The sequence below is a fragment of the Orbicella faveolata genome, unplaced genomic scaffold (assembly GCF_042242905.1).
Source record: "Orbicella faveolata isolate gen_17 unplaced genomic scaffold, um_ofav_v1 contig_47, whole genome shotgun sequence".
Lineage (NCBI taxonomy): Eukaryota > Metazoa > Cnidaria > Anthozoa > Scleractinia > Merulinidae > Orbicella > Orbicella faveolata.
Genome location: NW_028301577.1, coordinates 20,893,865 through 20,906,416, shown reverse-complemented (window position 1 = coordinate 20,906,416; position 12,552 = coordinate 20,893,865). Strand labels below are relative to the sequence as shown.

Sequence of the window (12,552 nt, the reverse complement as noted above, 5' to 3'; positions counted from 1 at the left end):
TTTTCAATCATAACATCACGAAGTAAATCCCTAATAAAGGGTGCATTCCTTTGGGGTGATCTGGATCAGGATCAGTGATCCAAGTTCACTTGGATCATGGTACATCATAGGAACCGATGAATCCACTCTGGTCACTGATTCAGTGGTTCCTTTGATGAACTATGATGCGAGTGATCCTGGATCACTGGTCCTGATCCAGATTACCCCAAAGGAATGCACCCTGGGAAAGCTTGCTCAGGAGTGTATTGGAATCAATTGAGTATTTGTCAACTGAGCCTAATAAAATGGAACGCAGCTCCAAAATAGTCTCACCAATAAAGTTGACCCCAAAGGCTGTTAAGACTGAAAATATCAACTCTGGCTGCTTTGAAAACTTCATAGCGTATCCAGGGCTTTCATTAACGGTTTTAGCAGGAGGACAACTGGTTCTCATAGTGGGACAAAACGCTTTGAACTGAACTTATTTATATGAAAAACTTTCCTCGCATGGTCAAACCAGGTGGCCAAAATTGTCCTCACAGTGGAGTCAGTCAATTTGGAAGGTGCCTGGCCCTTAATGAAAGCCCTACGTGTTAGGCTACATTGTTAGTATGTTACATCTGCAAGCACCTGGGGTTGTACAAACTGGTCCTGTCTGCACAGGCCTGCTATGCATGCCTGTTGACCTTGTGGCTGGTTCACTCATGCTAGGATGCACCTCAGCTGGGTGGACAACAAAAGCAGAACTTCTTGTTCCGTTGTGAGACTCTTCATCATCACTGGCACGTCTTGCATCACTTGGCATGTCTCCCCGGGTAGTTTGACTTATGGGCATGGGAGGGGTGTGGGATTGTAGTAGCTGCATAAGCCTGGGGGAATCTGTTAAGCAGAACAACCATTGTTAGCACTGTTAAAATTCTGAATTCCAAGCTTTTAGGGTTAGGTGATAGCAAGTTACATGTATGTTAAGTTTTTTTTCCAATTAGCCCCAAATAAAATACACATAAATATAACTTACAGTGATTTTTTTTGCATATAGATTGCTAGATTAATTACTAGATGCATTCAAATGGTTGTTGACAAGCCCTAAAACATTGTTACTATAATTACAAAATTTTAAATAAAAAGTTTGGAATTAGAATCCCCTTGCATTAACTGAGAAATTACCAGCCCATGTTGATGATTTTCCTTATTCTCAACACCCCTCCACTTGAGAATAAATTGATATCATAAGGAGTTATTACAAAATGATCACTCTGACTTATGACTTAAATTATTCTCTTGTTGTCTGTTTCTACAGCAAAAAATAATAACATAAATAAAGCAGATGTACTCATGCATACGCACTTATTGTGAGGGTTTGCAGATTATCAAAAAGTTCCTACGAAACAGTCAAATCCCCCACAACAATTTGTTATTGAGCAATATATTTCAGAACCCCTCTACCTCCCCCAAACAAACATACCCGTGGGGTAACACACATGCCACCCACCTACATATAGTTTTGTACCCCCAGGTACATGTACATGATGACAAAACTACCTTCAAATTAAAACTATCTTGTGTAAAATTAATCACTCACCAAAGACAGGCTGCTTTAAATTAATTTTGTCACAGTTTCGAGAGTTGCATGGCAAAGTAAGTAAATGTATAAAATACCTCAACTATGAATTTACATCAACATGATCAGTTATTCTACATGTTAAACATTATCACAAGAAATCTGAGTTTGAAAAACTCACATTGCCAAAGAGGATCAAAACAACAGATTGGCTTGATGTTGATAAGTCTTGAATGAGGTAATTTGAATGTTAATCCATTAGTGAGACAGGATGCAATATCATGACTCAAGTGGTGTCAATAATATTAGTTAATATATTGGCCAGACAGACACAGGGATTCATGCAATCTAGGTAGTTCACAAAATAACATATTGCGTGTAGATTTGACCATGTGTAGTTGTATATTTTGGCAAGTCTCTAGAAAATTCTTAGTATTTTATATAACAGTAGTAACCAAAAGCAGAGGCTTGTCACAAACCATGCAACAACTTTTAAAACATTTTTTGGACCTCACTAACAGAATGTTTTGCTTTTTTCTTGGACAAAATAAAATTCAGAGATCCATGATGACAAAATTAAATGTTTAACCAATTTTCAGGCAAGCTCAACTAAATTGATTTGTCAAATTCAAGGCAAAGTTTTACATAGCTCAAGATAGGATACATAAAATGTACACACCAGTTTTGTCATCTTGACCATGCATGTAAGATCAAACAAGCTGGACCTGGATCACTCTCAATTTGACCAGTAAAACAACTATTCTGTAACCTATAACTTCTTACACAAACAGTTATCTAGACAGGTAGCAGTCTTGGCAGTATAATACATGAGTTCTTCAACAAGATATTATTAGAAGCCTACAAAAAGGTTTACTGAGAGCTGTGGCGCAGAGCCTCTATATCAAAAGCAGATCAATTAACAGTGCTTCCTGAAAAGGCCAATATCACGTTGAAGACGACAAAGGTGAGGAAATAGATAGGCCTGTGCTTAAGATTAAATATAAACCACGAAGCTGCCAGGCTTATTGGTATTGCGCCACGGACTTTCTATGCACGCATATCAGTCTTGATATCCTAAGCGTTTAGCTGCCATTAGTCAGTATCTAGTCACGTTAAAAATGTTTAATTATATTGCTCAAGCTGGAAAGCTTATTTCTCTGTCATGCAAGCCGCGACTCAGAAAATTTTACTGGATGAACCTTCCCAATGTTTTAAGCAATAAACTAATTTTTTCTATGGCTTAGTTATTTCTTGTTCTTCTATGATAAATATTTCAATCAACCCCTTAACATTCTCAAGTGTCTTAAAAGCTGGGAGAGGCTTTGATAGTTTCAAGGATAGGGTGCGGCTGATGAACAGCTGATAATGACCACAAAACAACGCAATATAATTACGTATGTCGCTCATCCCATTCCCTGCTACTTAGTCTCTCCAATTTCCTTTGAAAAATATCGTACATCCAGTCTATTTTCTAAAAACTAATCTGACTTGTTACTTATGTAAGTGACTGATGTACAACAAAGTTTGAAATCAACTTAAACACATTTTGATTCTCCAACACCTATATGAGCCCCGGCAAATAACACCACAAGTTGAGGAGAGTGTTTTTGTGGCTGAAGATCTAAATGAGAAATTCAAACTTCATTTTTTGTCAACTGTACCCCATCCGTCGACTGAACTAAGAGAACCTGAGAGTTGACATAACTTATATATCCCACAAGTGAGCTAAAAAACTCAGACTCGTGGGAAGAGTTAGCAGATTAAATTCTAGAGGCAACGATGGCAAAAATGCTAATGTTCAAACAAGAGCAAAAACAAAATTCTTGTCAACCCTCATTCACATTAATTGGTCATTTTCCTCTCCCACTTGACGGATACATCAAATCTTCAGCAGAAAATATTCTGCCACCAGACAGCTGAATTGTTCGATGAAAGTAAGCATCTCAAAACAGTTTTTAGTCTTAAGCCAGAAGAAAAGGAGGAGAAAAAAAGCAGCATTTAGAAAAAAAATACCAGTGACTAGTGAGATACTATATCAGTTGTGCATGTAGCCATTGAATATGACATACATGTATTGGCACTTGCAGACTGATTATCACATTTTTTTGTGTGCACGCAACACGATGCCATTCAAGAAATAGAATTAACATGTACTGTGTTTCTATAAAGCTATAGAAACACAAGAGAATGTTTGGGAGAACAAGAAATGCTGTTGCAACACAATTCGGCAGGCAAGTGTTCCCACAGCTTTTCCAAGTTCTCCCAAACTTTCACAAGTGATTCTGTGGCTTAATAGAAACACAGAGAACATATTTTCTATTTCTTTCAGGAAATTCTGTGACGAAAGAAAATACAGTAACTGTTGTAGTTGTTTCAGAAAGAACCCATAGACCTTTCCCGCATTTCAACAAAGGTGGACAAAAACACAGCATATGTATGAAAATGTCTACCGTATAATCATTTGTAGGTTCTGAAGTGGAATGCAGGACAGGTCTAATCATCAGTAAATCAAAAACTACAGGGTTTCTAGCATTGACCATTTTAATGTCGCATATTTACATTGTACAAATATTTTAACAGCCACATTTTCAATCCTGTGAATGAGGGACCTCAAAGTTCCAAGAAAAAAATACCTTGATTTAAAACAAGCTCCCCTAAGGACAATAATTATATATGTGATGAACAGTAGAAATGAAATGGTTCTGAATATAATGTTGATTGTAGGTCAGAAAAAACAACATGGCCTGGTTCTAGATAATTTAGCCCAACATATCTACATGTACATGTAGTCACTGACAGTGTGGATCCCTACCGACCCCACTGGAAAGTCCCTGGGATTTTGGGAGCCACAATATTATTTTTAAAGGAAACTATAAACCAATACTAGAATTTACAAAAAAAAAAAAAACTGAAAATATTTAAGTCAATGAAAGTCTTTTAAAAGTTGGATTCACTTGATCTACATCACTTTAAAACCTCTATTTTTTCTGCATCTCTTTTGGTCGTAGGGTTCAAGGCTTTGTGTTTATTATCTATTGCTTCATTTGGCCAGTTAACATGAGCCTTGTAAATGGTACAGCTCACCCCATTTGGTTTGTATTCAAAGCTACACATAGATGTGGGGTTAACTGTATGCGCATGTAGACTGTATGTACAAGTAAACAAAAATACTTCGAATACAGTGGAATCCATATATCTTTAACCTTCAATTTTTCTACCCAATTTTCGCTTGGTGGCCGGGCGGCACAATAGAATACCAATACTGTAGTAACTAATAAATCACTCACAGGTACTGCAATAAGAGAAATGATAAAAAAAAAACCCTGCTTTACAAGGAAGCCGTGTATAAAAGCAAAATTATAAAACTTACATAAGATTACCAGCAAAATCATAATTCTTCAACTTAGATTTAAATTCATCAAGAGAGGGTGACTGATGAATATCCAAGTTAGGGTAAACTATTCCACAGTACAGCTCTGCTGTAGGACAGACTTCTTTTACAATAATTAGTGTGGGGCTGTGGAATGGCAAGCAAACAGTCACTATCTCTTGAATTAGGATAAGGTATCAGAACGGAAGACACAGTGTGAACTCAGATAGTCTGGAACCATATCTTATACATCATTATTGATTTATCGACAAGGCGTTCACGGTCCACTTTAACCCAGTTAGAGTATTTGATAGATGGCACTTTTACAAAAACCAGTTGGTAAGATTGCAAGGACATCCTGTCCACAGACTTAACTCTTAATGGCATCTTCTTGCTCCAGTTTTAGATCAATGTGTTTGCCATTTTGCTATAGATCTTTCACCGTTTCCTGAACAGAAGAATTTTGAATGCTTCCTCAGACTCAGCTATACAGTGGAACCTCGCCTTAAGGCCACCCAGTTAATACAGCCACCTTGTTATTACATGTATGGCCACTTTATTCTCACCTGAACAAAAGCCCAGTCAGTCATTTTCTTATTTAAAGACCCCTTTAATAAAGCCACTCATTAATCAGCCAGATTCTTTTGGGCTGTTGGTGACCGGATGAACAGGGTTCCACTGTATTTTGATACTGTTGTGTTCCAGATGTCAGATTATGCATGAACGGTCAAATTTCTGATGTCACTTTTTGATTGATGGGCTACTGACCAATCAAATTGCACTATTGTTCCCTGTTTGTGGGCGAACAGAGTTTGGTAAAATGTTTGGGTTTGACGGTAGGCAATTCCTTTTCTCCACACCCCTGCACACCTGCTTGTTCACTCTCTCTGCCTGGAAAAGAAAAGTAAACATCTGCTACGCAGGCTGGGGGAACAGTGGTAAGAATTTTAATTTCAGAACAAAAAAAGTGTTGGAAACTTTTGTCTGAAATTTGTTGGAAATGCAATAAAAAGTGTCCAAAGATTTAATGTCCAAATTTACACATCCAAAATTTTAACGTCCAAAATTATTTGCAAGTAATGCAGGTAAACCCACAGTTAGGAACTTCAACTGGCTGAACGCTAACCAGTTGGTTATAGTTTACCCTGTAGAGTGCATACATGCATGAGCAAAGTAAAAATAAAATATAACTGAAGACAGTGAGAATTCCAAAAGCCAGTAGTACAATACATGTGGCATCAAAGGGAAACACATTATTATTAACTATCAAAGTTGTAATGACAATGTAGTGACAGAGATATTGAATGGAAGTTTGTCAAATTGTCACAAGCCATTTTGAAAATACTAAATAAATTAAAAATTACAATGTGATGCAGAGGCTTAGGAAAGTAAAACAAATTAGAAATAAGAGGTTTCAAGAGTGATGAATTTAAAATTAATTTCTCTTGTTCTTGTCCCCAAAGCTTTAGCAGTGCCCTGTTAGAATTTTCATACTTTCATGGCCTATTACTTAAACACATAATTTATACCGTTGAACCCCGCCATTTCAGGGCCCAGACGAAAAAATATAGTTCAAAATAGCGAGAGTTTGAAATGGCTGATAGTAAATGACTGATAAAAAGTAATTCCAAGGGGAATAGTTTTGAGTTCCAAATAACGAGGAATTTGAAATAACCAAGTTCAAATTAACGTGATTCAACTGTAGTGACAAGAAGTTGAAATTAAAAATACATGTACCAAGAGTGCTTAATGAACCTTGTTCACAATATTTAGCTACATGTACAATGATGGGTTTTCATTTATAATGTAAACTACCTAGTACAGCTGTAACCACATTGTTTGCGACATGAATGGGAAACAAAATTGGACTTGCTATTTAGTTTGGTATACAAGTCGTGACAAAATACTGTTGCAGCTGAGGAATATTTTGACAACAGTCTTGAGTAATAAAAGATGAAACACCCAAGCAAATGTACATGTAATTATACAGTTACATATTGCAACCTTTGGCACATATCTGAAATTATATTTGACTGCAATGGTTAATTATCATCCACTTCTTTTATTAATAATAAAGTTACAGTTACCTTTTATAGGTTCATTTGAATATTGAAACGTAACAGAGTCAGGAACAATATAGAATTATATTAATCACAAAAAGAATCACAAATATATTTATTGTGCACATTTTTAGCCAAATGTAACACTGACATATTTGTTTTTATTTTACTGGCCATTACCCTACTGTCGGGCTCATTTTCCAGGCTCTTATGTGTATATAAAGAACAAGGAAAAACTGGTGTGATCAAAGGTCAGCAAAATGACAAGAGTGTAACTGACCTGTTCTATTTTAGTACATTTTTGTCATTCCCATATTACAGAAAACAAACTTTCAAGTAATATTGGTCCCATATTTAATAGAGAAATACTAGAGGTAGGATACAGTACGCTTAAGAGCAGAATTTTACATGCTAAAAATAGCATAAGGTTACCACTCTCACACCAAAAAGGTAAAAATTCAAAATTTGCATGCATGCATGTATAACACTGCCAATCTTACATGCAGAGTAGGCAATGAATAGCATTATGAAAATGAAGAAATGATTAAAAAATGCCAGGGTTAAATTTGACTACGACAATTTTTATGAAGGATATAACAATGTTAATTTTGCTGAAAAAAATTAGCTTCAAAACTCATTTCTGACAGTCACTCCCAAATCAAAATCATTGAAAACCACTTGAAATTTAACGGGGATAAAAACAAGCCAATTAAAAATTGACAATATTTCCTAACAGGTCTGCAACTTTCTGCAACTTTGTTGAGTTTCAAATTCTCTTTTAGAGCTATTGTTTAAATCCTTCTACATTAATTGATTGATCGTTTTGATTGGTCAATCTTGTTCCAGGTCCCCTCATTTCAATATCACAGTAACACTGTACTTTTCAATCAGGTACTAAATTTACCCTGGAATAAACAATTTAATTAATTTCATTACCTTCAGAACTGTGGCTGTCATTAGCAGGACTTCTCGCAGACGTCAAACCTGGCACATGCACAATTACTGTTTCTGCAGGAATGTCGACTCCAGCAGGGGACGCAACTGTTGATGTGTTGTCATAGTGATGTGACGCATCATAATGTATTGTAGCTTGCGATGCAGATAACCTGGTGCTTACTCTTCTGGGAGGCCAAAGTGACCGATGTTTGTTGCGATATCGATGGTCTGACATGTTTACCGCCCATGCCGATCCAAAAGTGTAAACATTCACTGACTTTGCTCAGTTCCTAGCATAGATTCATAATAAACAAAGATTACCAATGTGATCATAAGAGCGTGCATGGTGGTCCATAGGCAGATTTAATGATGAAAACGGGATGCCGCACATGGATGAGATAGTCCAGACACACTTGATTTGGTTGCCTGTGCTTTATATTCAAACCCAAAAAAATCTTTCAATCATCTCTGTCACTTCCCCCCCCCCCCCCCCCCAACCTTCCTGGGTACCAACCCAGCCACAAGAACAATCAAAGTCCCCATGATGAGCTCAACTTTATTTCTTCCCATGAGTGAATGGATATATAACTAAACAGCATGTTTGGACATGACATTCAGTTTTCACATTTGTAATAGTAATTGGATTGAGTGGCGTACAATTCAGGAAGCAATCAGGTGAGTAATTTCAAAATCAGACGAGAGCGCAGCGCGAGGTCAATTTGAAACTATGACCACTATTACTCCCCAAATTGTAGGGCATGAGGTCCAATATTACTAAACAATCGCATAAATAACAAATTTAGAGGGTTAAGTCTGTTAAGAACTACTTTTGAGTGAAAAAGTCAGTACTATTTTCTGTAAGTCATGAAAACTGTTGGGATCATTAAGAAGGAAGCCATTAGAGCTCACATAATGACATAGGTATCCAATTACAGGTACATTGTATGGAATGACATAAATTTGAAATTGGATATTTCCTGTCTTTGAACATCAAGTGATCGCCCACTGATTACCTGACAGGATCAATCACCAATCATAATTTTTTTTTATAGATGTCATTTTGAGATAGACTCGTGTAAAAGACAAGCTATCTGAAATTGTCCAATTTGAAAATGGCCTCTTGCCCTACTACATGTACAAGTTGCCCATCTTGGACAAATAACTTGTCTAATTAGCTATCTCTATTAATCTTCCTTTGTTAAAAAAAAGCCATTTTCTCCAGAATTTCCATCCTTAGGCACATCTCATTTAAGTTTAACTCGTATATTTCCCTCGACTTTGTTTAAAACAATATCGTTCGATACTATATCACGATGGTTATGATGCATTGAAACTGGTCGTTCAGACGGACTGTAAACACGCAGGAAGAGAGTAGAAACATCCCGTAGCTTTTAAAATAGTTCCTTCTAGTTTTATTCATAGCATGGACACATCAAAGAATCCAGAGTGTTAGGGTAAATGAGAACGAAAGCGATCGTGCTCTTTGACTGTCTTGAGAATACAGTCTGCCTGTGCGCGCTAGACGAATTTGTCTGTCGGTTCCCCGAAGTGAACCGAAAATTTCTGGAAAACTAAGGTAGAAGTTTAATTTTGTGGCAAGAAATGTTCAGGAATGCCTTCTCCTTTCGCAGATTTGGTTAGTTTGGGGATAATAGCGCGTTGCTCGGCTATCGGTTTCAAATGCGCCATCGCGTGCGGTCTATCGATCTGACAGCCAGCCAGCCCCAGCGGACGTTACGTCCGATCGAAGACCATCTACCAGACTGTACACTCAACTTTCAGACGAACTACACGTTAAATGTTGTCAATACACTCACCTTAGCTTCGAAGGCTAAATCTTGCACCAGTGGGAAGGGTAAATGTAATTTTCTCCGCGAAAATACACCGCAAAGGCATCATAGATGATAGCCAGGCTCACGTCTGTCGGAGCAACTGTTGTCACGTGACCTGTTTGCCGGTTCACAAGTTAGCCATGTGACCCGGATGGACAATTTATGTAATCATAAAGAGGTCTTTCTAGACCAAGTTTCGTGTTGCCAAACAATCGAAAATTTCGTTTTGAAAGCCCAATGGTTCAGAAGATTCCCAGAAGATCCGTTCCATTCGAAAATTATGGACGACCTCTAGAGGAGGCCTTCTTCCCACATACGGAACTGAACGTGGGAATTTCCTTTCATTTGCTAATTTCTCTGGCTGTGTTCCAGTTTCCAGTTTTTGATGCAGCTTTATATGCATGCATGAGGGAAAAACAATGACAGTATATGTAAACCAGTCATAAATGGTAACTAAAGTGCCATCTCTGGTTGGGTTGCTCATCCTGGAAAAACCCTTATCTCAACCGCTTCGAACCGTTTCTTCGGACCAAATCAGTATGAATTTATATCTCGTCTTCAAACTCTTAAAAGAAAAATTCTGTCCTTGGGCCCGTTTCTCGAAAGCCATGGAAACTTTTCCGGCCCGAAAAGCCATTTTTAGTTCATCGGTATTTAAAGACAGAGAGGTGTATACGCCTGAAACCTCTTGTACGGAATGGAACCTCTGTTTATATTAAGAATATGTGAATAAAACAGCTCTGTAATCAAAAGGTTTGAGATTTTGCTACGGCTTTCCGTTTGCGAAAACTTTTCGGGACCTTCGAGAAACGGGCCCCTGGTAACGACTGATGGGGTCATCCGCCGATAATTAAAAATTATAGCATGGTCAAGTACAGACGTCAGGGTCCCCCGCGACCAACCAGGAGAAAATTTTATTAAGTCTAAAATTTTAAATCGACACGCTGGTGATTCGTGGTAAAGCGCAAAGGTGCAAACTATCTCACACTACAAGTAGTCGGTTTTTGTTCCCGCTCCTGAACTCCTCCACGCGAATTTATACCAGGTAGGGGCTCGCAGTCTAGAACTATCCGTTGCTCAGTAACAGAAAGGCCTAGAGACAATTTGTGATTGACAAGTTATCAATTTATGTCGTTCATACCCGTTTGATATGTCAGGGAGAAGTTGTTCCCGTATCTGCGAATCAGAACCAAACAATCTCTTTCAGATGGTTTCTGTGCCGGCCCAATTAATGACTGTCCATTCACCTGACGAATCAGAAAAAAAAGGCCGACTGAGCTTGCAATACCATCAGCTGTATCGACAGGTCTCCTACAGTGTATGATGACATTACCAAGCCCCTTCATCCCCCATCTCTCACCGGGCATTTGCTTGGCATTTGTAATTTTTTTGACAAAATGTTCAGTTGTAAATGACTCATGAGGGTCGCACATTGGGGCTGGGGGTGGGAGGGGGGGGGGGGCGGGGACGGGAGTGTCTATAGCACGCACGGTTCACGAACGGAAAAATTTGAGGATCACGGATCACGAATATAAAAATTTCGTTTTCCCGAATGACGAAATTAAGCAGGTAAGATACTCTTTTTAATAACCTGTTCTTACACCAGGCTGAGTGTTTGAAGAAAGGAAAATCGTGAAAAGCTAAGTTAAGGTGGGATGGTACACTCAATATGGACCAAAAAGTTTGTTTAAATATGGTGAAGAAAGATCAATTGTGTGCTATTGCACTCAAGTAGAGAAATTAAATTTCTAGAGTTTTACTCAAAATGGTTTCTATGGAAACCAGCCATAGCCTTTTGAAGTAGTGTTTTATAGTATTGACGCCAACACTTCCTGCTCTTTTACAAAACAAGAATTGACTGTCAAATAAGCATATCATGTAAGTTTCTGTTTTGTTCTGTGATATGAACCTAAGTTTTGACAGTTAAGTCTTATTTTCAGTGCTTTTTACAGCTTTATTTGGAAATAACCTTATTTTTTACCACACCCAGTGGACAAATCATCTCATGTCACGCGACAGACCTTAAAATGTTGCGATTGTTTTGGTTTATATCATCACGACACTATTGGTCTTTGATGAGCCCAAGTTTCAGAAATTCTACTTAAAAACCTTGCAAAGTAAAAATGTTGGCGTGAAGTCAGTCGGTGCAAAAGTAAACTTTTGAGAAAAATGCACTTTAAGTTTCTTACACGAAGTATTAAGCATTTAACGAGCCACAAATAGTGGGGGGGGGGGTGCAGATTGGATCTAGGGGGAGGGGGTGCAATGGTTGTTCTATTTTGTAAAAAGTTACCGCGGTTGTGGGAAATATTCCTTGTCATAAGGGAAATGAATGAGCCTGTGATGGCAATTTGAGGCAAAGCTTTTCACAAATAATTATACCAATCGAGTTGTGTATGTCTTAAAAGTTTTTTCTAAATAGTTTCGTTCACATAAGTTAAAAATAATCTATATTTTTTGTCACGTTCTTATAGTAAACAGTCGTTGCTATGGCCGTTGCCACGTGAAAAAACTTATACCACTGTGTACTTTCCTTAAATTTCACACTCATCTGGAAGGAAATTCGGCAAGATCGTTTCAAAATGTTTTTGTGAAGTCCTCAAGGGTCTTAAGTCTTGTATTTCCAAGAAATTGAATTTTTCATGAACATCGCCATATTTTAGGGTACCATACCCCCTTAAAGCTCCATATTGCAAATCGCATGTCTTAAGTCACTCTCGATAGAGTACTCTAAACATTCGGAGGACCTGCGTCTCAAAATCATGCAGAATTGAGTGGTGAAATCATAAATATCGGTGAATAATTCAAGTTCTT

General features: G+C 37.8%; 1 protein-coding gene across 2 annotated transcripts in view; it reads right to left on the bottom strand.

Annotated features, from left to right (window-relative positions):
* LOC110055321 (GREB1-like protein) overlaps window positions 1–9,843 on the bottom strand; it is a 31,253-nt gene extending 21,410 nt beyond the window's left edge. Inside the window, exons 1-3 of one of the 2 annotated variants that reach the window (XM_089279248.1) lie at window positions 9,724–9,843; window positions 7,907–8,196; window positions 610–858 (exon numbers count right to left, since the gene is read on the bottom strand). In XM_089279248.1, the coding sequence (XP_089135374.1) occupies window positions 610–858; window positions 7,907–8,141 (484 nt within the window). In that variant the 5' untranslated portion in view covers window positions 8,142–8,196; window positions 9,724–9,843. Of the gene's footprint in view, window positions 1–609; window positions 859–2,219; window positions 2,367–7,906; window positions 8,197–9,723 lie in introns of those variants that run through there. The other variant, XM_020761702.2, reaches the window with a different exon arrangement.
* Between the last annotated feature and the right edge of the window lie 2,709 nt (window positions 9,844–12,552).